Raw genomic sequence first — 25,656 nt, 5'->3', positions numbered from 1 at the left:
TCAAAATCTGTCTCAGAATTTTTTTTTTCGCTACCTCGTGAACATATTCCTCCACTAACAGTTGAGGGGACTTCACAACTCCCACAGCTTATCCTTGCTCACAGTCCTTAGAGGCTTCTCGATACACATCGACTCTCTTTTCCTCCTGTCAGACACACACTTTAAGACATATACAACAATCATTTTTGTTCTATTTAAACACACTTAAACACTACAAGCAAACTCTACGTGTGACTGCAACCCATTTTTGGTCACCCTCTGTTATGGAAACCACACCTTAACCAATTCAAATCTCTCAAAACTCTCATGAAAAAGGCTTCATCTTCCAAACAGGTTTCTGATTTGAATGTAGCACTAGAGGTGTCATCCTATTCTAGTGTTCTCAGCTCCTTCCTGCACTCTCCTCAATTCCAAAAAAAATGCGGAGGAATGAGACAGTACTGGCCACGATGTCCGATGTCGGCATAGTCAACCAAGCACTCTACCACAATGCCCAAGCAATGTTCTCGACATCTCATCTAGCCCGTCGTCTGCAGAAACAGAACGAAACCATGACCCTCCTCGGGAATGAAACCTACCTCTTACGGACGAAATACCAAGAGAAGCAGCAAAAAATGAGGGACTTAGAGGCAAGAAAATAAGATGTTAAAACGGGAGATCGAGGATTTGAGAAGAATGGTGGCTGTTTACTCTAACGACCTTGGGCCTAAAATAGCCGAGTTGGAGAAAATTCAGAAGGACATCCAGCGGGAGCATAAACGGCTCAAAACCATATTGCAAGGAAAAGGCCAGACTTCTCGTTCCTCAGCCTGAAAAGGGAAGTAGAGAAGTATGAAAAGTCGTGATGTTATGTGTTTATGTTGTCATACGTGGCTTGTAAATGTACACCCAACCCCCCCCCCTTTTTTTTTTCTTTTGGTTTTGGGAGAGTTTTGTTTTAGTTATTGTAATCTCCCAGAACCGTAACTGTAACTACGGTATTCTTTCGCCATAAGTGAGGGTAATTAATAAAATTTATTTTTTTTTTCTCGAACATAGTTGTCCCACTAAAGATGATCAATCAGAAAAGAAATGTTGAGATTCCTTGTTGAAGAATAAGCTCATGTGCAGGATTCTAAGTACTAAAAAATTGCTCCATTAGGATGATCAATTGAGAATGAAATTTTGAGGTTCCTTGGCAATCTTTAGATTACCCACTTTGAGACTCAATATCCAATGCCTCAATTGATTCCTGGGGTCAACTGTCACAGTTTGAAAGTATGTCAATTTGTGCATGGGTCAGCTGCCCCAGTTTCAAAATCTATCCTAGTGTTAGGGGTCAACTGCCCTAGCTTCCAAGTAACTTTTTGTGTGTCTGGGGTCAGCTGCCCCTAGCTTTCAAAGATGTCAAGACAAAAATAGCTCGGTCAAGGATGCGAAAAAATTATTCAAAAGTTTATTCAACTAGGCAAGTATGAATAAATGGTGCTCTACTGTTATATATATGCATGTTACAAAATTGTGATGCTTGAATGCAGGGGCATGTTATATATACATGATGCCCGTTACATGATATGTCTGTATGTCGCTACCTATAATGGGAATGTCTTTCCCTAAATGCATGAAATGCATAAGGATGCATGAAGTGCATGCACGAAATGTACGAGGATGCAAAGCCTTTCTTCTCAATCCTGGATCTCAGCCACACTTTTAAGTTCTAGTCCGGCACAACGGCACCCGACTTCACCTTAATGGAACTCAACAACTGCCCCGGTTTCGTTCATTGGCTACTGGTCTTTACCGCGTTTCAAATTCCAAAAGGGTCTCGAAATCTGTCCCAGTGTTTTCTTGTCGCGACTCTAACCATTTTCAAATTTCCACAGGCACTCAAAATCTGCCCTAGTGTCTGACTGTCGATACTTTCCAGAAGATACCCAACATTTGTTATAGTATCTGGCTGTCAGTACTTTCTTCAAAATCCGAAATATGCTCAAATTCTGCCCCAGTGTCTGGCTGTTGGCACTTCAGATTTCAAAAAATACTCAAAATCTGCCCCAGTGTCTGACTGTCAGTACTTTCCATGATCTTCAAAACTCAAGGATTGTTCAAGATCTGTCCTGGTAGTTGATCACTAACGCTTCCAGTGATTCCCAAAACTTGAAGGAGTACTCTGAATCCAACCCGGTATTCTTTCATTACTGATGTTTAACACACTTCAAGTTCCCCATTGGTGCCTGAACACCCTCCTGGTGTATTGGGTTCCTGATTCTGGACCTCAATAAATGAGGGATTCCTAACAATGAGAATAATTATGCATTTATGTCATTAATGTGCTGAATCAAGACGTCAAAGCTACGTGAAATAATTGTTTTGTTACATTCAAAATTTATTCAGGAAAAAGATAAGTTTCACAACAACATTCTCTGTTCTTAAAGGCATTGACATTAATTTGTGAAAACTAAATCTCCTGTTCTTGTGACAACTGCCTCAGTTTCAACTAGAAGAAGACTGCCCTTTTGGTATTATAAGGTCGAATAGTGCCCTTAGTTCCATTGTTTGCTCAAGGCTCATTTTGGTGCTTTGCTTCACGTTTCAACCTTTGGACGGTCTTTAAGACTCGGGATGAAACATAGGCTCAAGGATTTAGATTTTCAAAAGAATAAGGAAACCAAAGCTCAAAAACTCATCCCATGGCAACAAAACCTGCCCCAGTTTGGGGTGAGACATTTTTGCAAGAGTTTGACTAAACTCGTCGTTTTGAACAAGCTGCTTACGTACCTTTTCAAGATCAGATCATTACATAGTTCAGACTCAACATTGAGTCTGACAAATCATTTGAGACAACAATGTATGCTAATCCGGTCAAGACTTTTATTTGGACCATAGCATAGGCTTCGGGTATTGGTTTTAGAAGAAAAGGATATAACAAGGCTCAAACTTTGTTTGATCTTAAAGGGGGTCATCCTCGATCAAAGATCACATCTCAAGCGTGTCCTCTTTTTTCTTTTTTTTTTCTTTTTTTTTTTTTTTCTTTTTACCTTTTTCTACATTTTCTTCTTTTTGCTTTCCCTTTTATGGGGGACTCTTTAATTCTATTTCTCCTTAAACTCCATTTGGGGACCAATTTTCTTTTAAAACTGTCCTAACATGGGGTGTGATCATTTGACGAGTTAGTCAAGAAATGAGAACTTTTAGGCTCAAAGGTGCTTGCAAAGGGGTTCCTTCGATCTTCTTTTTGGATAGTGGAAAAGATGGCTTGTCATCCCGATGGTAACCAATTGTCGTCTCGCATGATTTGCCAAACCCTTGAAAACTCCGACCCGATTTGATTTTTGGAAATGACTTTCTTGAAGAAGACAGCTTCGATTTTAAAGCACCAAAAGGTTCATCAAGTGATTAAAAACATTGGGTTCTTTAAGGGAGAACTGGTGGTCCAAAAATGGTCATCCGTCATTTAATCGAAGCAATGAGCAAAGAGAGATCACATGAAATAACACCGTGATCCTTTCATTAAATTCCTTTGGAGATGTATACAACCATCAGGTTTAATATTTCTTTACAGTATCAGAGTTAACAGGGTACAATAGGTCGGTTCCGTCCATATTTGCCAACAGTAGGGCGCCTTCTGAGAATGCCTTTTTTACCACGTAAGACCCTTCATAGTTTGGTGTCCACTTGCCGCGAGGGACCGTATGAATCGGTAAAATCTTTTTCAGTACTAGGTCCCCCTCCTAAAACTGTTGGGGCCACACTTTACTGTTGAACGCTCTTATCATCCTTCTTTGGTACAATTGTCCATGAGCTATGGCGGTCATCCTTTTCTCCTCGATCAAGTTTAATTAGTCATACCGGGAGTGTACCCACTCTGCCTCAGCCAACTCGACTTCTTTCAAAACTCTTAGAGATGGGATCTTAACTTCTACAGGGACCACTACCTCCATCCCGTACACCAAAGAGAAAGGAGTAGCGCCCGTGGAGGTTCTGACTATAGTCCTGTAAGCCATCAGGGCAAATGGAAGCTTGTCATGCCAATCTCTATAAGTTTTTTTCATCTTTTCCAAAATGTTTTTAATGTTTTTGTTGGCTGCTTCCACTGCCCCATTCATCTGTAGTCTATACGGCGCTGAATTGTAGTGCTTGACCTTGAACTAATTGCATAACTTGGTCATTACTGCATTGTTCAGGTTCTTGGCATTATCCGTGATTATTCTTTCAGGAACTCTGTACCGGAAAATCAACTCTCTTTTGACGAAATGACTTACCAAATTCTGTGTGACACTGGAGTACGAGGCGGCTTCTACCCATTTAGTAAAATAATCGATTGCCACAAACTTGGCACTTATGGCACTTTCGAGCATAGTCAATGCAATCTCTCTCCATGGTCATCCAATAATACCCGCCCCTAAGTATTTTTCGTGCCAATGAGTGGCCTCCATCATGGGAACTGCAGACTCCCTCGCGAGCCTCACGCATGACTTGTTGGGCCTCATGTGCCTCTACACACCGCAGGAGGGTTATGTCATGATTTCTTTTGTACAAAACTTCGCCATCTAAGAAGAAACCCATGGCCAACCTTCTAATAGTCCTCCGATCATTACTAGCTGCCCCTTCAGGATACTCATTTTTCTGGATATATGTTTTCATATCATAAAACCACGATTTTTCGTCGACCTCCTCTATCACCGTGTAGTGGACAGGTTCGGGTTGTACTCTGATCTGAATAGTTTCAATCCTCACCCCTTCTTCTACCTTGAATAAAGCTACCAGTGTGGCCAATGCATCAGGCATCACGTTGTTCTCTCTTGGCGTGTGAGAGAAACTGATATTGTCAAACCCTTCTATCATCTTTTGAATGTACACTCTTGATACGATACCAGCTTGGAATCTCGAGTTTCCCATTCTCCGGTTAGCTGGTAGATGACCAAGGCCGAGTCTCCTCTTACTATTAATCGCTTGACACCCCGATCCAAAGCGGTCTGCAAACCCAGTATACACGCGTCATACTTGGCTATGTTGTTAGTACAAGGGAAGATGAGCTTAGCTACCACCGAATAATGTTTCTCATCTGGTGATATGAGCACCGCACCTATTCCATGTCCCCAAACATTGACTGCCCCATCGAACAACATCATCCATTCTTCGGGGTCTTCTTCCCCTTAGGTTAGGGAGTCAATATCTTGGTCTGGGAATTCGAACTCCATACGTTGGTAATCCTCCACGGCCTTTCAGTTAGGTATTCCGCAATGACACTACCCTTAATAGCTTTCCTGGTGACATAAGAAATATCATACTCCGTCAACATCTGCCATCATGCTACTCGTCCAGTTACTGCGGGCTTTTCAAACACATACTTGATTGGGTCCATTTTGGAAATCAATCAGGTGGAGTAATACAATGTGTATTGCCTCAGCTTACTGACCGTCCATACCAAAAAGCAACATGTTTTTTTCTAGATCGGAGTACTTAGACTCATAATCTGTGAACTTCTTGCTAAGGTAATAAATGACCCTTTCTTTTCTCCTAGTCTCATAATGCTGGCCCAACATGCAACCCATGGAGTTTTCTGAAATCACCAGGTACAAGATTAACGGTCTTCCGGGCACTAGTGGCACCAGTACTAGAGGGGTTCAAGAGGTACTCCTTTACTTTTTCAAAGGCCACTAAGCACTCTTCGTTCCACTTTTCCTGATTGTTCTTTCTCAGCAACTTGAAGATGGGTTCGCAGGTGGTGGTTAATTGAGATATGAACCGAGCAATGTAGTTGAGCCTACCCAAAAAGCTTGGCACCTCCTTTTTGGACTTTGGGCTAGGCATCTCTCGAATGGCCTTGACCTTATCAGGGTCTACCTCAATCCCTTTCTCACACACTATAAACCCCAATAGCTTCCCGGATGTAACACCAAAGGTACATTTTTCGGAGTTTAACTTTAATTGGCACTTCTGGAGCCTCTCGAACAATTTTTCCAAGTTTAACGCATGGTTTTTCTCATTTCACGACTTAACGATCATATCGTCGACATAAACCTCAACCTCCTTATGCATTAAGTCATGAAAGAGGGTTACCATAGCCCTTTAGTAAGTGGCTCCGACGTTTTTTAGTCCAAATGGCTCGACTCTATCTCAAAAAGTCCCCCATAATGTGATGAAGGTCGTTTTTTCCTTGTCCTCAAGTGCCATCTTGATCTGGTTGTATCTCGAGAATCCGTCCATGAATGAAAATAAAGCATGCCCTGTGATATTGTCCACCAGCACATCGATGTGCGGGAGAGGGAAGTTGTCCTTAGGGCTTGCTTTATTTAAATCCTGGTAGTCGACACAAACTCGTACTTTACCATTCTTCTTAATTATTGGGACAACGTCGGCCATCCATTCAGGGTACTGGGCTACGTCCAAGAATCCTGCCTCAAGCTGTTTGTGTACCTCCTCCTTTATCTTGAGTAACATCTCCAGCCGCATTCTCCTCAGGAGCACGATGCGAATGCCAAAGTTCTTTGACAAAGACTGTTCAGAGCTGTAAAACCTTTAGGAGGGTCTTACGCAAAATGTTGGATGACAAGTCCATAGAAGTCGGCTCGATTCAAAAGAATGGGGAAGTTTCAACTCTGAGAGATAAAGAACAAGAACATCCCTCTTGCCCACACCAACCTTTCATACCCTTGGCAAAAAAGTCCAGCTACGTCCACAAGACCCCAACCCGTTTGGTTATCTCGGTACCTCGATCGTTCCCGTATCAGAATGACAAGACGGTGCCATGGAAGTACGATTGCCAAGCTCGAGGCGTGGAAGATACAAGCAATATCGCGGGTGTAACCCGTAGTGGCAGAGTATATGCACCGGCACACTCTGGGAAGCCGGATACAGTGAATCAAGCAAAAGCACTAAAAGGTTAGTTCAACCGCAGGAAGCTGAAGAATTTCTGAAGTTTATCAAACACAGCGAATATAGTGTGGTCGATTAGTTAAAAAAGATGTCAGCACATATCCGTTTTGTCTCTACTTTTAAACTCAGAGGTTCACAAAAAAGCACTGCTGAAACTGCTTAATCAGGTGTATATACCTCAAGACATCAGTGTAGAAAAATTCAGCCATATAATCGGAGGCTTGTCCGCGACCAACTACATTACCTTTAGTGATGAAGAAATCTCATCGAAAGGAAAAGGGCATAATCAAGCATTGCACATATCAGTCAAATGCAAGGACCACTCTTCATAAATTGTCGGTTGACCATTCGTATATCAAGCAGAATAATCTGGTAGTCAAGGCTGTCGATGGAACTCATAGGGAGTCCGTAAGGGCAATTGAGATTCCCATGTTGATTGGACCCATCATCTTCAACATCACATTTCAGGTAATGGACATTACACCTTCTTACAGCTACTTGTTGGGAAGGCCATGGATCCATAACACTGGGGCAGTCGCATCTTCACTACACCAGAGGTTGAAATTTGTAGTAGGGAACCAGCTGATCTATGTATATGGAGAAACCGACGTTATGATAACGAAGCCCACTTCCACTCCTTATGTAGAAGCCGCGAAAGAGGCATTTGAGGACTCATTCCAAGCCTTCGAGATCGTAAATGTCGCAACTATAGCAGAAGGATCTCCAATCCCACGCCCTCAGATCTCCACCGCAGTGCATATGATGGCGTCCGAAATGATCAGGCAAGGTTACCATCTGGAAAAAAAAGCTTAGAAAATACCTACAAGGGATCCAAAAGTCATTAATGCTTAAGGAAGCGAAAGACAGATACGGGCTTGGCTACATACCTACAGTAGCGGACCGAAAGAAGAAAGCTGAAGAGAAGAAGATGCGGATGGAGGAAAGACTCACCAACGAAACAAGCTCCAAGGGAGGACTAGTTGTCCCGTCCATCAGCCGGACCTTCGTGAAAAGCAACCAATCTAACCTGGAGGCAGAGTTGCGACAACTGAGCATATCAATGTTAGATGCTAAAGTCCCCCTAGGCACTGCTGCAGAGTGGATCCGTCATCTCCAGCCGGAAGCACAGCTTCAAAATTGGAGCTCCTTGGATTTATCGGATATCATCATGTAATTATCTTTATTCAGAATGTCTCATTTGGTTTTTCTATTGTATTCCCCCAACCACTGAAAATCGGAGAAGCTCCTTAATGAAAATGAATTATGCATTCCTTGCGACTTATGTGCATCTTAAAAATCAGTTGTCAAAATTTGTTTGTTAATTTCATGCAGGAATAAAGAAAATAACAACACCAGAATCCCTCGCCAAGTAATTGACATTAACTTTGAAAATATAATCCATGAAACCGAAGTTGAAGATCAAAAAATAAATTTATCCCCTGAAATGAAAGAAAGTTAAAATCCAATGAAAAATCAACTTTGACCAGTAGCGATCCCACCATTGTGATTAATCTTAGAACCGAGGAAAAACCCAAGCAGGTGAAAATCGGGGCACTACTAAAGGGTGAAGAAAATGACAAAATGATTTAATTACTAAGGGAACACCACGACGTGTTTTCCTGGTCATACCAAGACATGCCAAGTTTAGACACAGATTTAGTAACCCACAAGATCCATTTCACCCGGATTCAAAGCCAGTAAAGCAGAAACTGAGGAGAATGTAGTCAGAGATGTTACTCAAGATAAAGGAGGAGATATAGAAACAGCTTGAGGCAGAATTCTTAGAAATGGCCTAGCACCCTAAATGGATGGCCAATGTTGTCCCAATAATCAAGAAGAATGGTAAAGTACGAGTTTGTGTCGACTACCGGGATTTAAATAAAACAAGCCCTAAGGACAACTTCCCTCTCCCGCACATCAATGTGCTGGTGGACAATACCGCATGGCATGCTTTATTTTCATTCATGGACGAATTCTCGAGATAAAACCAGATCAAGATGGCACCTGAGGGCAAGGAAAAAACGACTTTCATCACATTATGGGAGACTTTTTGCTATAGGGTCATGCCATTCGGACTAAAAAATGCCGGAGCCACTTACTAGAGGGATATGGCAAGCCTCTTTCATGACTTAATGCACAAGGAGGTTGAGGTTTATATCAACGACATGATTATTAAGTCGCGAAATAAGAAAAACCATGTGTTAAACTTGGAAAAATTGTTCGAGAGGCTCCGGAAGTGCCAATTGAAGTTAAACCTCGAAAAATGTACCTTTAGTTCTACGTCCGGGAAGCTATTGGGGTTTATAGTGAATGAGAAAGGGATTGAGGTAGACCTTGACAAGATCAAGGCCATTCGAGAGATGCCTAACCCAAAGTCCGAAAAGGAGGTGCAAAGCTTCTTGAGTAGGCTCAACTACATTGCCCGGTTCATATGTCAATTAACCGCCACATGCGAACCCATCTTAAAGCTGCTGAGAAAGAACAACCCAGAAAAGTGGAACGAAGAGTGTCAAGTTGCCTTTGAAAAAGTAAAGGAGTACCTCTGGAACCCCCCAGTACTGGTGCCACCAGTGCCCAGAAGGCAGTTAATCTTGTACCTGGCGATTTTAGAAAACTCCATGGGTTGCGTGTTGGGCGAGCATGATGAGACGGGGAGAAAAGAAATGGTCATTTATTACCATAGCAAGAAGTTCACAAATTATGAATCTAAGTACTTCGATCTGGAAAAAACATGTTGCGCTTTGGTATGGCGGTCAGTAGGCTGAGGCAATACACATTGTATTACTCCACCTGATTGATCTCCAAAATTGACCCAATCAAGTATGTGTTTGAAAAGCCCGCAGTAACTGGACGAGTAGCACGATAGCAGATGTTGACAGAGTATGATATTTCTTATGTCACCAGGAAAGTTATCAAGGGTAGCGTTATTGCAGAATACCTAACTGAAAGAGTCGTGGAGGATTACCAACCTATGGAGTTCGAATTCCCAGACCAAAATATTGACTCCCTAACCCAAGGGGAAGAAGACCCTGAAGACTGGATGATGTTGTTCGATGGGGCAGTCAATGTTTGGGGACATGAAATAGGCACGGTGCTCATATCACCAGATGAGAAACATTATCCGGTGGTGGCTAAATTCATCTTCCCTTGTACTAACAACATAGCCGAATACGAGGCGTGTATACTGGGTTTGCAGACCGCTTTGGATTGGGGTGTCAAGCGATTAACAGTAAGAGAAGACTCGGCCTTGGTCATCCACCAGCTAATCGAAGAATGGGAAACTCGGGATTCCAAGCTGGTATCGTATCAAGAGTACATTCAAAAGATGATAGAAGGGTTTGACAATATCAGTTTCTCTCACACGCCAAGAGAGAACAACGTGATGCCTGATGCATTGACCACACTGGTAGCTTTATTCAAGGTAGAAGAAGGGGTGAAGATCGAAACTATTCAGATCAGAGTACAACCCGAACCTATCCACTACACGGTGATAGAGGAGGCCGACGGAAAACCTTGGTTTTATGATATCAAAACATACATCCAGAAAAATGAGTAGCCCGAAGAGGAGGTCAATAATGATCGAAAGACTATCAGAAGGTTGGCCATGAGTTTCTTCTTAGATGGCGAAGTTTTGTACAAAAAAAATCATGACATGACCCTCCTGTGGTGTGTAGAGGCACAGGAGGCCCGACAAGTCATGCGTGAGGTTCACAAGAGAGTCTGCGGTACCCATGCTAGAGGCCACTCATTGGCACGAAAAATACTTACGAGCGGGTATTATTCGATGACCATGGAGAGAGATTGCATTGACTATGCTCAAAAGTGCCATAAGTGTCATGTTTATGGTGATTGGATCCAAGTCCCACTGGCCCCGCTTCATGTTCTCTCCACACCTTGGCCCTTTTCAACCTGGGGCATGGATGTGATCGAGCCGATAAGCCCAAAGGCCAGTAACGGACATCGTTTCATCTTTGTGACAATCGATTATTTTACTAAATGGGTAGCAGCCACCTCGTACTCCAGTGTCACACAGAATGTGGTAAGTCGTTTCGTCAAAAGAGAGTTGATCTGCCAATATGGAGTCCCTGAAAGAATAATCATAGATAATACCAAGAACCTAAACAACGCATTAATGACCAAGCTATGCAATCAGTTCAAGGTCAAGCACCACAATTCAGCACCATATAGACCACAGATGAATGGGGCGGTGGAAGCAACCAACAAAAACATTAAGAACATTTTGGAGAAGATGATAGAAACTTATAGAGATTCGCATGACAAGCTTCCATTCGCCCTGATGGTTTACAGGACTATAGCCAGAACCTCCACGAATGCTACTCCCTTCTCTTTTGTGTACGGGATGGAGGCAGTGGTCCCTGTAGAAGTTGAGATCCCATCTCTAAGAGTTCTGAAAGAAGTCGAGTTGGCTGAGGCAAAGTGGGTACACTCCCGATATGACTAGTTAAACTTGATCGAGAAGAAAAGGATGATTGCCATAGCCCATGGACAATTGTACCAAAGAAGGATGATAAGAGCGTTCAACCGAAAAGTGTGGCCCCAACAGTTTTAGGAGGGGGACCTAGTACTAAAAAAGATTTTACCGATTCATACGATCCCTCGCGGCAAGTGGACACCAAACTATGAAGGGTCTTACGTGGTAAAAAAGGCATTCTCAGAAGGCGCCCTACTGTTGGCAAATATGGACGGAACCGACCTATTGCACCCTGTTAACTCTGATACTGTAAAGAAATATTAAACCTGATGGTTGTATACATCTCCAAAGGAATTTAATGAAAGGATCACGATGTTATTTCATGTGATCTCTCTTTGCTCATTGCTTCGATTAAATGACGGATGACCATTTTTGGACCACCAGTTCTCCCTTAAAGAACCCAATGTTTTTAATCACTTGATGAACCTTTTGGTGCTTTAAAATCGAAGCTGTCTTCTTCAAAAAAGTCATTTCCATAAATCAAACCGGGTCAGAGTTTTCAAGGGTTTGGCAAATCATGCAAGACGACAATTGGTTACCATCGGGATGACAAGCCATCTTTTCCACTACCTAAAAAGAAGATCGAAGGAACCCCTTTGTAAGCCCCTTTGAGCCTAAAAATTCTCATTTCTTGATTAACTCGTCAAATGATCACACCCCACGCTGAGACAGTTTTAAAAGAGAGTTGGTCCCCAAATGGAGTTTAAGCTAAAATAGAATTAAAGAGTCCCCCATAAAAGGGAAAACAAAAAGAAGAAAATGCAGAAAAAGATTAAAAAAAAAAAAGAGCTTATCTTATTTGGAAGTGCGAAAGAACTCCTCGTGCATCCATGCTGATCTTCCCTACCGAGGCACTCCCAGTGATCATCGTTCGTTTGGGCTTTTCCCCGGATCTCTCCAGATCTGACCGCGAAGATAGAATAGAAGGTTGGTCGGAGCTGGGTCACCTCTAAAGAATTGTTTGATGTTTAGGATTTTAGGTTTGCAAGGATCTAAAGTTTCTCAAGAATGGTCTAGGCTCCTGAAATAAGATCAAAAATAGGGACAGTTGAGAGTTAGGAACCAAATACTGAAATGGTGAAGAAAGGCAGAAATAGAGAGTTTGGAGGTAGGCGGGAGTGGGAAAGGAATTACAAAGGGGCTAGGGTTCCAGGTTTGCAGTGAATAAGAGCAGGGAAGGGGAAAGAAGAGAATAAGAGAGAGGTTGAGAGAAGAGAGACAAAGAGAAGAACAGAGAGGGTGAGAGAAGAGAGAGTGAGGGCATTCGAGAGAATGAAACATGGAAAAATGAATAGAACGAAAAAATTAGATTTAAGTATCTAAAGCCCCGGAGCCACAAGATTCAACCACGTGGCATTCCATCATCCATTCGATCGAAGAAAACGTGTGGCTCCCTTGCATCTGTCCATTTCTATTCCTCATCAACAGCCTTGATCTCACCATGTTAGTACTCTGGATAGGACTCCGATCCTCGCGGATTAGCAACAGTCAGGATTGCCTCGTTCAAAGAGGAAGTCATCACGAGTGTCGGCACGATTCTCCACTCGTCAAGTGACACATGGCAAGTACGTCGCCCTCATCATAAATGCGCATAAAAGCCCGTGAGCCATCTCCACAAGCCATTAGATCATCTTGATTCATCTGATGGATCAAATCATGCCACGATAGGAGATCCGTGCAGGTCAAATCCATATGAATCCCTACAGACCACCAACAGTACAAATCACTCCATGACAGCATCTGAAATTTGCGCCCCCTCCTCAACCGCACGATTTGTGTCTTCTAGGGACGGCTTGGATCGCTCCATGCTGGCAATCTGAGTACCACTTGCTACTCACCGTCCGATGTGTCTTTTCTTAGGACGGTGAGGATCTCTAAATGTTAGCAATCCAAGCGTGCCTCACCTCCACCGTTGAATCTCGTTTTTCCAAGGACGGCTTGGATTGAGCCACGTCATCAATCCGCACCTGCACACACCCACTAATCGAGCTACCGACACGTGGCTCATTTTCCCCAACACACGAAGAGTCCTACGTGGCCACCCTGATCACCGTTGGCTTTGTGTTCTCCAAGGACGGTCAAGATTGTGCCACGCCTAGATTCGGGTCACACTTGACCAACCACTCGGCCACTGACACGTGGCACGCCCTCCTACACACGGTCATATGCTACGTAGTTTCTTGTTAGCCATTCGATCTATGTTTCCTAGGACGAACCAGATCATGTCACGTCTTCGATCCGGGTCACCCTCCATCTTCCCTTTTCTGGTCAGCACATAATCTTACTCAGAAGACAACACGTGGTCAGTTGCATGGTCTAGCTAAAATAAGTGTCTTTTATCTTTATAAACCTGTTTCTATAGATAACATAGGAGAGTTCCTACTGTTACCCCAAAGCAACAAGACCTATAAAGAGGGACAGCAGTAGACACCCCAATTTTAACTAAGCCTTTCCAAGGAGACCTCATGTCAAACCTTCTCACACTATTTGTGGACCCCACACATCTTTGTTGCCCCCACGCTACTTGTGGACCCCCACACATCTTTGTAGGTCCCACACTGCTTGTGGACCTCACACATCTTTGTAGGTCCCACACTACTTGTGGACCCCCACACATCCTTGTAGGTCCCACTCTGCTTGTGGACCCCACACATCTTTGTAGGTCCCACGCTGTTTGTGAACCCCACATGGTTTGTGGGCCCCTCATCTCCTGATACGCTAACTCGGATTCCTACATTCGGTGCAAGTTACCCCCTCTGGTACGCTAGCTCGGATTCCTACATCTGATGCATGTTACCTCCTTTGGCATGCTTGTGCCTGCTGGCTCGGGTTTCTATAACCTTCAAATGGCTTATGGACCCCACATTGCTTGTGGGCCCCACATACCTCCATTGGGCCCCACATGGTTTGTAGGCCCACATCTCCTAATACGCTAGCTCGGATTCCTACATCCGGTGCACGTTACCCCTCTTGGTATACTAGTTCGGATTCCTACATCCGATGCATGTTATCACTTTTGGTACACTATTTCGGATTCCTACATCAGATGCATGTTACCCCCTCTAGTACGCTAGTTCGGATTCCTACATCCGATGCACATTACCTCCTTTGGCATGCTTGCGCCTAATAGTTCAGGTTCCTATAACCCTCAAATGACTCATGGACCCCACATGGCTTGTGGGCCCCACATGGTTTGTAGGCCCACATCTCCTGGTACGCTAGCTCGAATTCCTACATCTGGGGCACGTTACCCCCTTTGGTACGCTAACTCGAATCCCTATATCCAGTGCATGCTAGTTCAGGTTCCTATAACCCTCAAACGACTAGTGGACCCCACATGGCGCGTGGGCCCCACACATCTCCGTTAAGCTCCGCACAGCTTCTAAGACTCTCATATTATTATTATTATTATTATTATGTGCATCGAGAAGTCCCCAAGGATTGTGAGCAAGGATAAGTTGTGCAAGTCGTGAAGTCCCCTCAGCTATTAGTGGAGGATTATGTTCACGAGGTGGCGAAAAAAAAATCCTGAGACAGATTCTAAAAGACATTGAACCGTCGTAATATCTAAACCCAAGAAAAAAAAAAAGAAAAAAAAAGGGGGGGCACATTTATTTCTAGGGCCTACTTTAAAAGAACCCGAAGCCAATTGTTTTGCGCAAAGTCCAACCATTTAAATAAACCCGAACCTTATTTTTTTAAAGAGAAAGTGAGCCGGCTCGTTTTAAAAATGACTTGAACCCTATTTTTTTCTCGAATTGGGCCGGCCCATTTTAAAACTCAATCCAAGCCCTAACCATTTAAAAAAACCTGGACCTTATTTTTTTTTTAAATGGAAAGTGGGCCAGCCCGTTCTAAAAATGACATGGGCCCTATTTTTTCTGAAGCGGGCCAACGTGTTTTAAAACTCAATCAAAGCCCATTTTTCAAAAATAAACTCAGGCCCGATTCACTAAAGCTCGTTCTCATGAGCCCCAAAGCTCACACATGACCTAGACACGTGATAGAGCCCATGTGACTCGCTCGTGATCCTCTGAATTCACTCAACTCACTCGAGTCGAAGACGAGTTGACTCATCTTCAACCTCACCAACCAACCTTAAGTTCTAACGTTCGAAACTCTAACCCTAACTTCTAAACCAGAAACCTTAATACTTCAAACCCTAAATTGTCACACAAATAACAACCAACAATCAAGCATACACAAAATTGAAAATATATATGTCGTCACGTCCCGAACCCGACCCAGAGAACCAATCTCTAGTTAAAAATGGGTTCGGCTTGCGAACGGGGAAAAATGAATGTGTATTTTGAAAATGTAATTTTCAGTGAAAAACATGTGTGAAGGAGTCGTCACTAACCTTTTGAAGTGTGGTTAGAACACTTGATTGCTACCCCGTTAGGGGTAGAATCGGTCTGCGTCATCAGAGTTGGCTCGAGAGTACGGTTACGCAAGGGGAAGGTATTAGTACCCCCTACGCGCCCGTTCTTACGAACGGTATCAGATTAATCAAAAATTATCCCTGAAATAAACTTGATAAGCCTTTCAAAACTATTCCCTTTCAAAAATCAAAAGAATGAAAATACCTCATAGGTATTCCCTCAGAGCCGGGGCAATCCAATACTCTAAAGAGTTAATGCCCTTGGTTGCAATCATCGGGAAGAAAAATCGACAATATGATACAAAATACGCTCTCAAGGGTTTTGAAATCTATAGGTTTTTCTAAGTAGAAAAAATACTATTCCGGGAGATTTTTGAAATTTGTTCGGGATTGAAATGATTTTCTATGCCTAAAAAGATATTTTTGTGATTTTTTTTCAATTTTTGTTTTTGACTCTCTCAGTTGTTGGACCTTTTGATCAAGCGCCTTTTGAAGTCTCTGTTTCTCCTTTCTCAAAACTGCCGATGCTTTCTTTGACGGCGAGCTCTGAATCTTCGGTCGCTTGCTTGGCTTAGGTTGAGGATCTACTGGACCTAGTTTTGGCAACTGTTCTCTAGAGGTCTTTCTTTCAAACGGAAACATAGTTTCTCTCGGCCGTTTCTTGTCTGTCGGAGTTTTTCCCTCGCACAGGACCCGAGGGTTCACCCTGTCACGTTTCCATAGCTCATAACTCTCCTAGACTCCCGAGTTCTGACCGATTGCTTCGACTATGTGCACATGCCTCCATGATACAACAAACTCTCAGATCTTTCTTTGGCTATCATCATCCTCATATGAGAACCGAGTGTCTGCCAGTCCATGGGTCATGGGTACGAAATGTTTTGCGCCTACTTGCTTTCGGAACATAAGCGTTGCGTAGGATATTCCACCCCAGGGACCTAGCAATGAGACCCAAGGAAGGTTTCCGCATCTGCATATCACTTTGGGCTAGTTGATCCACGGTGCCTGTCCTCCCTTTATCATTATTCTCATGCTATATTCCCTTCATCATTCTTTACCCAATACTTTATTCCTCCCATCATCATTCACCACATGTTTTGTTTCCTCCCTTTATCATTCTTCCTAGATAGGATTGATATCAACACTCGATCCAATTCCCTAAAGGAGCTGAAAGACATTTGGAAGGGGTGGACGCCTCAGGGACGATTGACATTTTCTCAGACATACGGACACATCGGCTTTCTATTGCATGTTTTCGTGGACTCACACATGATTGAAGCATTAGTGGAATTCTGGAATTCGTTGTATTGCTGCTTTACTCTGGATGGGGTAGACCTGGCTCCCACCATAGAGGAATACATTTCACTATTGCATCTGGCCAAACTGTCGACGCCCTACAGAACGTATGCGCCCACTCGAACATCTGTCATCAAGGATTTGTTCAAGGCCACCAAGGTTAAGGTCCAGAATCTAGGAGACTCGAAGGTCACTTGGGAACACCTAAAAGAATTGATGAAGAAGGAGGGAAAGGAAGAAGCCTAGCTGCATCTACTAGCATTAGCCATCTACGGCCTGCTTATCTTCTCGAAGGAACTGGGAATCATCGATCATGCCATCATTGCCTTCGTAGCACAAGTAAGGGAAGGGGTGAATCCAGTCTACGGTATTCTAGCCGAGACGTTCCAATCTCTTAACGAATGCCGGACCAAGAGACATGCTCGATTGACCTGCTGTGTGTCATTGCTTTATGTGTGGATGATGAGCCATCTGTCATGCATCCAAGGATTCTTTCGCGCTTCTTTCTCAACGAACAGAATACCTTTAGCAGAGTTTGAGGTAGCTCGTTAGGAGGAACACGCCAACAGGAACGAATGGAAAGACAGACTACAGAATCTAGTCAGCAAGGGGATTATATGGCAAGCACCGGGGATCGACCAGCCCAAAGTGATATACAAATGCGGAAACCTTCCTTAGGTCCCACTGTTAGGTCCCTCGGGTGGAATATCCTACGCACCGCTTATGTTCCAAACGCAAGTAGGCGCAATACAGTTCGTACCCATAACCCATGGATTGGAAGACACTCAGTTCACATATGAGGATAATGATAGCCAAAGAAAGATCCGAGAGTTTGTTGTATCATGGAGGCATGTGCACATAGTCGAAACAATCAGTCAGAACTCGGGAGTTTAGGAGAGTCATGAGCTATGGAAACGTGACAGGGTGAACCCTCCGATCCTATGCAAGGGAAAAACTCTGACAAACAAGAAACGGCCGAGAGAAACCATGTTTCCGTATGATAAAAAGACCTCCAAAGAACAGTTGCCAAAACGAGGTTTCGTAGATCCTCAACCCAAGCCAAGCAAGCGACCAAAGATTCAGAGCTCGCCGTTTAAGAAAGCATCGGCAATTTTGAAAAAGGAGAAACAGAGACTTCAAAAGGTGCTTGATCAAAAGGTCTAACAGCTAGGAGAATCAAAAGCAAAAATTGAAGAAAAATCACAAAAAATATCATTTTAGGCACAGAAAATCATTTCAATCCCAAACAAATTTTAAAAACCTCCCGGAATAGTATTTTTCCTATTTAAAAAAACCTATAGATTTCAAAACCCCCGAGAGCGTATTTTGTATCCTATTTTCGATTTTCCTTCCCGATGATTGCAACCAAGGACATTGACTCCTTGGAGTATTGGATTGCCCCAGTTCTGAGGGAATATCTATGACGTATTTTCATTCTTTTGATTTTTTAAAGGGAATAGTTTTGAAAGGCTTATCAAGTTTATTTTAGGGATAATTTTTCATTAATCTGTTACCGTTCGTAAGAACGGATGCATAGGGAGTACTAATACCTCCCCTTGCGTAACCGTACTCCCGATCCCGACTCTGGTGACGCAGACTGATTCTACCCCTAACGGGGTAGCAATCAAGTGTTCTAACCACACTTCAAAAAGTTAGTGGCGACTCCTTCACACATGTTTTCCACGAAAAATCACATTTTCAAAATACACATTCATTTTTCCCAGTTCGCAAGCTGAACCCATTTTTAACTAGAGATTAGTTCTCTAGGCCGGGTCCGAGACGTCGCGACATATATATATTTTCAATTTTGTTATGCTTGATTGCTGATTGTTATTTGCGTAACAATTTAGGGCTTGAGGTATTAAGATTTTTGGTTTAGAAGTTAGGGTTAGGGTTTCGAACGTTAGGGTTTCAGGTTGGTTGGTGAGGTTGAAGATGAGTCAACTCGTCTTCAACTCGAGTGAGTTGAGTGAATTCAGAAAATCACGAGTGAGCCACATAGGCTCTATCACGTGTCTAGGTCATGTGTGAGCTTTGAGACTCATAAGAACAGGCTTGAGTGAATCGAGCCTGAGTTTGTTTTCGAAAAATGGGCTTTGATTGAATTTTAAAACGAGTCTGCCCGCTTCGAAAAAAATAGGGTCCATGTCATTTTTAGAACGAATCTGTCCACTTTCCCTTTTTAAAAAAAAATAAGGCTCGAGTTTATTTAAATGGTTAGACTTATATTGAGTTTTAAAACCGGTCAACCCAATTCAGGAAAAAAAAAAAATAGCGCCCATGTCATTTTTAAAACTGGCCGACTCACTTTCCCTTTAAAAAATAAGGCTCGGGTTTATTTAAATAGTTGGGCTTTGTGCAAAACAATTGGCTTCGGGTTCTTTTCAAGGGGGCCCCAGGAATAAATGCGCCCCCCCCCCTTTTTTTTCTTTTTTTTCCTCAGGTTCAGATATTATGACGGCTCAATATCTTTCAAAATCTGTCTCAGGATTTTTATTTCGCCGCCTCGTGAACATAATCTTCCACTAATAGCTGAGGAGACTTCACGACACCCACAGTTTACCCTTGCTCACAGTCCTTGGGGGCTTCTCGATGCACATAATAATAATAATAATAATAATAATAATAATAATAATAATATGAGGGTCTTAGAAGCTGTGTGGAGTCCAACAGATATGTGTAGGGCCCACGAGCCATGTGGGGCCCACTAGCCATTTGAGGGTTATAGGAACCCAAGCTAGCATGCACCGGATATAAGGATCCAAGCTAGCGTACCAAAGGGGGTAACGTGCACCGGATGTAAGAATCCGAGCTAGCGTACTAGAGGAGATAACTTGCACCGGATGTAGGAATCCAAGTTAGCGAACCACGAGATGTGGGGCCCACAAACCATGTGGGTCCACAAGCAACGTGAGACCTACAAAGATGTATGGGGTCCACAAGCAACGTGGGACCTACAAAAATGTGTGGCAGTCCACAAACAGTATGGAACCTACAAAGATGTGTGGGGTCCACAAGCAGTGGGCGAAGGTTTGACACGAGGTCTCCTCGGAAAGGCCTGGTTAAAACTGGGGTGTCTACTGCTGCCCCTCTTTATAAGTCTTGTTGCTTTGGAGTAACAGTAAGAACTCTCCTATGTTATCTATAGCTACAGGTCTATAAAGATAAAAGATACATATTTTAACCAGGTCATGCAATTAACCATGTGTTGTCTTCTGAGTAAGGTTATGTGCCGACCAGAAAAATGGAAGATGGAGGGTGACCCAAATCGAAGACGTGGCATAATCTGATTCGTCCTGGGAAACATAGATCAAATGGCTAACAAGAGACTACGTAGACCATATGTAGGAGGGCGTGCCACGTGTCAGTGGCTGGTCAAATGTGACCCGAATCTAGGCATGGCACAATCCTGACCGTCCTCGGAGAACACAAAACCAACGGTGATCAGGGTGGCCACGCAGGACTCTTCGTGTGTTGGGGAAAATGAGCCACGTATCGGTGGCCCGATTGGTGGGTGTGTGCGGGTGCGGATTGATGAAGTGGCTAAACCCAAGCCGTTCTTGGAAAAGCGATATTCAACGGTGGAGGTGAGGCACGCTCAGATTGCTAACGTGGAGAGATCCTCAACGTCCCAAGAAAAGACACATCGAACGGTGAGCAGCAAGTGGTACTCAGATTGCCAGCATTAAGCGATCCAAGCCATCCCTAGAAGACACAGATCGTGCGGTTGAGGAGGGGGCGCAAATTTCTGATGCTGTCGTGGAGTGATCTGTACCGTTGGTGCTCTGTAGGGATCCATATGGATTTGACCCGCACGAATCTCCTATCATGGCATAATCTGATCCATCCAATGGATCAAGATGATCTAACGGCTTGTGGAGATGGCTCACGGGCTTCTATGCGCATTAATGATGAGGGCGACGTACTTGTCATGTGTCACCTGGTAAGTGGAGAATCGTGCCGACACTCATGATGGCTTCCTCTTTGAATGAGGCAATCCTGACCGTTGCTGATCCGCGAGGATCGGACGGCTATCCAAAGTACTAACACGGTGAAATCAAGGCCGTTGATGAGGAATAGAAATAGATGGATGCAAGGGAGTCACGTGTTTTCTTCGATCGAACGGATGATGGAATGCCACATGGTTGAATCTTGTGGCTCTAAGGCTTTAGATACTTAAACCTAATTTTTTCGTTCTGTTCATTTTTCCATGTTTCATTCTCTCGAATACTCTCTCTCTCTTCTCTCTTCTCTCTTCTCTCTTCTCTCACCCTCTCTGTTCTTCTCTTTCAGTCTCTCGTCTCTCACCCTCTCTATTCTTCTCTTCTTTCCCCTTCCCTACTCTTATTCGTTGTGAACCTGAAACCCTAGCCCCTTTGTAATTCCTTTCTCACTCCCGCCTAAATCCAAACTCTCTCTCTCTCTCTGCCTTTCTTCACCATTTCAACATTTGGTTCCTAACTCTCAACTGTCTCTATCTTTGATCTTATTTCAAGAGCCTAGACCTTTCTTCAGAAATCTTAGATCCTTACAAACCTAAAATCCTAAACATCACACAATTCTTTAGAGGTGACCCAGCTCCGACCGACCTCCTATTCTGTCTTCGCAGCCAGATCTGAAGAGATCTGGTGAAGCCCAAACGAACGATGATCATTGGGAGTGCCTCAGTAGGGAAGATTAGCATGGATGCACGAGGAGTTCTTTCGCACTTCCAAAGAAGATAAGCTCTTTTTTTTTTTTTTTTTTTTACCTTTTTCTGCTTTTTCTTCTTTTTGCTTTCCCTTTTATGGGGAACTCTTTGATTCTATTTCAGCTTAAACTCCATTTAGGGACCAACCCTCTTTTAAAACTGAACCGGCGTGGGATGTGATCATTTGATGAGTTAGTTAAGAAATGAGAATTTTTAGGCTCAAAGGGACTTGCAAAGGGGTTCCTTCGATCTTCTTTTTGGGTAGTGGAAAAGATGGCTTGCCATCCCATTGGTAACCAATTGTCGTCTCGCATAATTTGCCAAACCCTTGAAAACTTTGACCTGATTTTATTTTTGGAAATGACTTTTTTGAAGAAGACGGCTTCAATTTTAAAGTTCACAAAGGTTCATCAAGTGATTAAAAACATTGGGTTCTTTACGGGAAAACTGGTGATCCAAAAATGGTCATCCGTCATTTAATTGAAGCAATGAGCAAAGAGAGATCACATGAAATAACACCGTGATCCTTTCATTAATTTCCTTTGGAGATGTATACAACCATCAGGCATAATATTTCTTTACAGCATCAGAGTTAACAGGGTGCAATAGGTCGGTTCCGTTCATATTTGCCAACAGTAAGGCACCTCCTGAGAATGTTTTCTTTACCACGTAAGGCCCTTCATAGTTTGGTGTCCACTTGCCGCGAGAGTTCGTATGAATCGATAAAATCTTTTTCAGTACTATGTCTTCCTCCTGAAATTGTCGGGGCCGCACTTTTTAATTGAACGCTCTTCTCATCCTTCTTGGGTACAATTGTCCATAGGCCATGGCGGTCATCCTTTTCTCCTCGATCAAGTTTAACTAGTCATACCGGGATTGTACCCACTCTGCCTCAGCCAACTCGACTTCTTTCAGAACTCTTAGAGATGGGATCTCAACTTCTACAGAGACCACTGCCTCCATCCCGTACACCAAAAAGAAGGGAGTAGCGCTCGTGGAGGTTCTGGCTATAGTCCTGTAAACCATCAGGGCGAATGGAAGCTTGTCATGCGAATCTCTATAAGTTTCTATCTTCTCCAAAATGTTCTTAATGTGGTCTATACGGCGCTGAATTGTGGTGCTTGATCTTGAACTGATTATATAACTTGGTCATTACTGCGTTGTTCAAGTTCTTGGCATTATCCGTGATTATTCTTTCAGAGACTCCATACCGGCAGATCAACTCTCTCGAATGGCATTGACCTTGTCACGGTCTACATCAATCCCTTTCTCACTCACTATAAACCCTAATAGCTTCCCGGACGTAGCACCAAAGATACATTTTTCAGGGTTTAACTTCAATTGGCACTTCCGAAGCCTCTCGAACAATTTTTTCAAGTTTAACGCATGGTCTTTCTCATTTTGCAACTTAATGATCATGTCATCGACATAAACCTCAACCTCCTTATGCATTAAGTCAAGAAAAAGGGTTACCATAGCAACAAAACCTATAATGAGGAGCAACTGTAGACACTCGAATTTTAACAAGGCCTTTCCGAGAAGACCCCATGTCAAACCTTCCCACACTGTTTGTGGACCCCGCACATTTTTGTAAGTCTCACACTGCTTGTGGACCCCCACACATCTTTGTAGGTCTCACACTACTTGTGGACCCCCACACATCCTTGTAGATCCCACACTACTTGTGGACCCCACACATCTTTGTAGGTCTCACGCTGCTTGTGGACCTCATATGTCTCCATTGAACCCCACATCTCCTAGTACGCTAGCTCGGAATTCTGCATGAAGATCGACCTTCTAAGGTGGGGTAATTGTGAGACAAAAGACTAAATCATCTATAAAGTAAAAATTCCACTTATGATTTTAATGCCCTAACAAACACAATAACATGCGCATATTATTAGGATTATATTATTAGTAGGAAGCCATAATATCATATTGGAAGGGACCAACAACATAAAGCTACCATGTCAATTTATAAATGGAGTAAACTCAATCGAAAGAATCAAGAGGTTAAGCAGAAACTGGAAAGTTACTGATCAAATTAACGCTTTTTCATTCCCAATTGCATGGCCGCCGCAGAGGGCGTGGAGAAATGAGTGGAAAGTTGTGATTCAAAGGTAAGGTTTCCAGGGAAACTTACGAAGCCCAATCAATTTTTAAAAATAATTTTTATATTTATACATCTAACCTTGAACTTTTCAAATTGCAAGGGGTCAATTAAAATATCTTTATTTATATGTATTTTTAAAAATAACAAATCCCCTTTTGTCCCTGTGTGTGGTACCAACCATGTGGGCATGGACTATATAAAGTAATAGATACTTGAATAACAAATTGGAATCATTTCTTACGCATACACTGTACCAAATAGTATACATAGCAGCACTTAATTCCCTCATCCCTTGAACCTACTTGCCCCAAGACCAAAAATATTGACTGATTTTCTCAACTTAATTTATTAAATTGATGTCATTCACTATTACAGTTGATTTTTTGGGAGGGGGGAGGGTTGACATTTTATTAATGACAGAATTCATTTTTTTTTTACATATAATTAACGGTAAACTAACTATTGACTAACAGAAGGTTCACTTCTTAAAAAAATTAAATCTCAAAGGGTCTTTTAGGTAGCTTTCAATAATTGAAGGAGTGGAGTGTTATATTCAAAAAACTGGCACTGCTGGATTTTACTCAAAAGACATGATCAAACAGCATATTTTAAAATCTAAAAGGAATAATAGGTCCCCACCTAATCTTTCCATAGTCGCCAAGGGCACACCTAGCATGCACCCAGGCGCAAGATGCAAAGGGGCAACAAAACTAGCACCTCAAAGGGTATGAGGCAAGTCAACCTTCATGATGTGCACTGAGGCAATGTGACGTGCAATGAGTTGAGAGGCGTGCCTCATTGACCATTTGCACCCACCATTTTTAAATTTTTTTTTTTTAAATATCTTTTACACACCCTCATTATTATTATTATTATTATAATTATTATTATTATTATTATTATTATTATACGTATGGCTAGCTTAGCTACAAACTTTGTCTAGGAAATGACAAAGGGATGCTGTCACAAAAAGGAACACATTTCAAGTACAAGACCTTTTCTAAATGTTTTCACTAAGTTCAACAATTCATCAAACTCCATGTAAACAAAGTGTGACAGGAAGTGTAAGCCAACACAAGTTATGCTTGAAGATAAATCTCTAACCTGCCAACCCTGCACAAGCTGAGGAGAATACTATCACAGGTGGTGCCTGCACCCACAAAATGAAATTTCAAGAAGAACCTTCATTTGAGAGAGAAAGATGACGGAAAAGTATAAACAGCAGGTGACCTTATTCGGCCTGGATTTGAATAATATATTCTTTTTATAATAAGACAAATCTATTAGAAAGAAAGATAAGAAATCCTCCAAGAAAAAATGCAACAATCTGAACCAAATAGATAGCAGCATCCAGGCCCAGCAAAAAGTATAAGGGAAAAAGAATCCAAACAGTGATACAAGAACAAGAATCTAGAAGTACAACTATAAACATGAGAATGAATCATATACACCAAAGAGGAATTAGAATTTCAGAATATTTTTCTGTGCTTCTACTCTTCTTAACAGACACTAGGTCCTGCCTTGTCTGACAGTTTTTTACTTCTACAGTTCTATGGCAGATGGCAGACTGGGGTTTTCCTACTAATTGCTAGATTTTTCTTTCTTCTTCTCCATCATTTTAGTTGAATGACATCATTGTTAGCAAAAGAAAACAAATAAATTTTAAAATAACATAAAATATCATATATTGCCTGCCTAAGAAATAAACAGAAGATTACATTCACTCGCAACAAATGTTGCTTCTATGGGCAGATACACAGGTTTCCATATGAAAATTACCAATTTAATGAATGCAAACAGTAAATCCAAAGAAAGTGAATGAGGTA

The 25,656-nt window shown here is 42.5% G+C and overlaps 1 protein-coding gene across 11 annotated transcripts in view; it reads right to left on the bottom strand.

Moving 5' to 3' along the window:
* The window catches only part of LOC131146217 (uncharacterized), a 72,876-nt gene that overhangs the window by 40,205 nt on the left and 7,015 nt on the right, over positions 1–25,656 (bottom strand). For 9 of the 11 annotated variants that reach the window (XR_009134274.1, XM_058095647.1, XM_058095642.1 and 6 more), the window contains exon 6: positions 24,935–24,980. Coding sequence is in view for 10 of the 11 variants with exons in the window: in XM_058095647.1 (XP_057951630.1) it covers positions 24,935–24,980 (46 nt within the window). In the remaining variant the exon portion in view is untranslated. Of the gene's footprint in view, positions 1–1,416; positions 2,273–24,934; positions 24,981–25,656 lie in introns of those variants that run through there. The other 2 variants (XM_058095645.1, XM_058095644.1) reach the window with 2 other exon arrangements.

The sequence above is a fragment of the Malania oleifera genome, chromosome 13, assembly GCF_029873635.1.
Source record: "Malania oleifera isolate guangnan ecotype guangnan chromosome 13, ASM2987363v1, whole genome shotgun sequence".
NCBI classification, from domain to species: domain Eukaryota; kingdom Viridiplantae; phylum Streptophyta; class Magnoliopsida; order Santalales; family Ximeniaceae; genus Malania; species Malania oleifera.
This window is presented reverse-complemented; position numbering and strand designations above follow the sequence as displayed.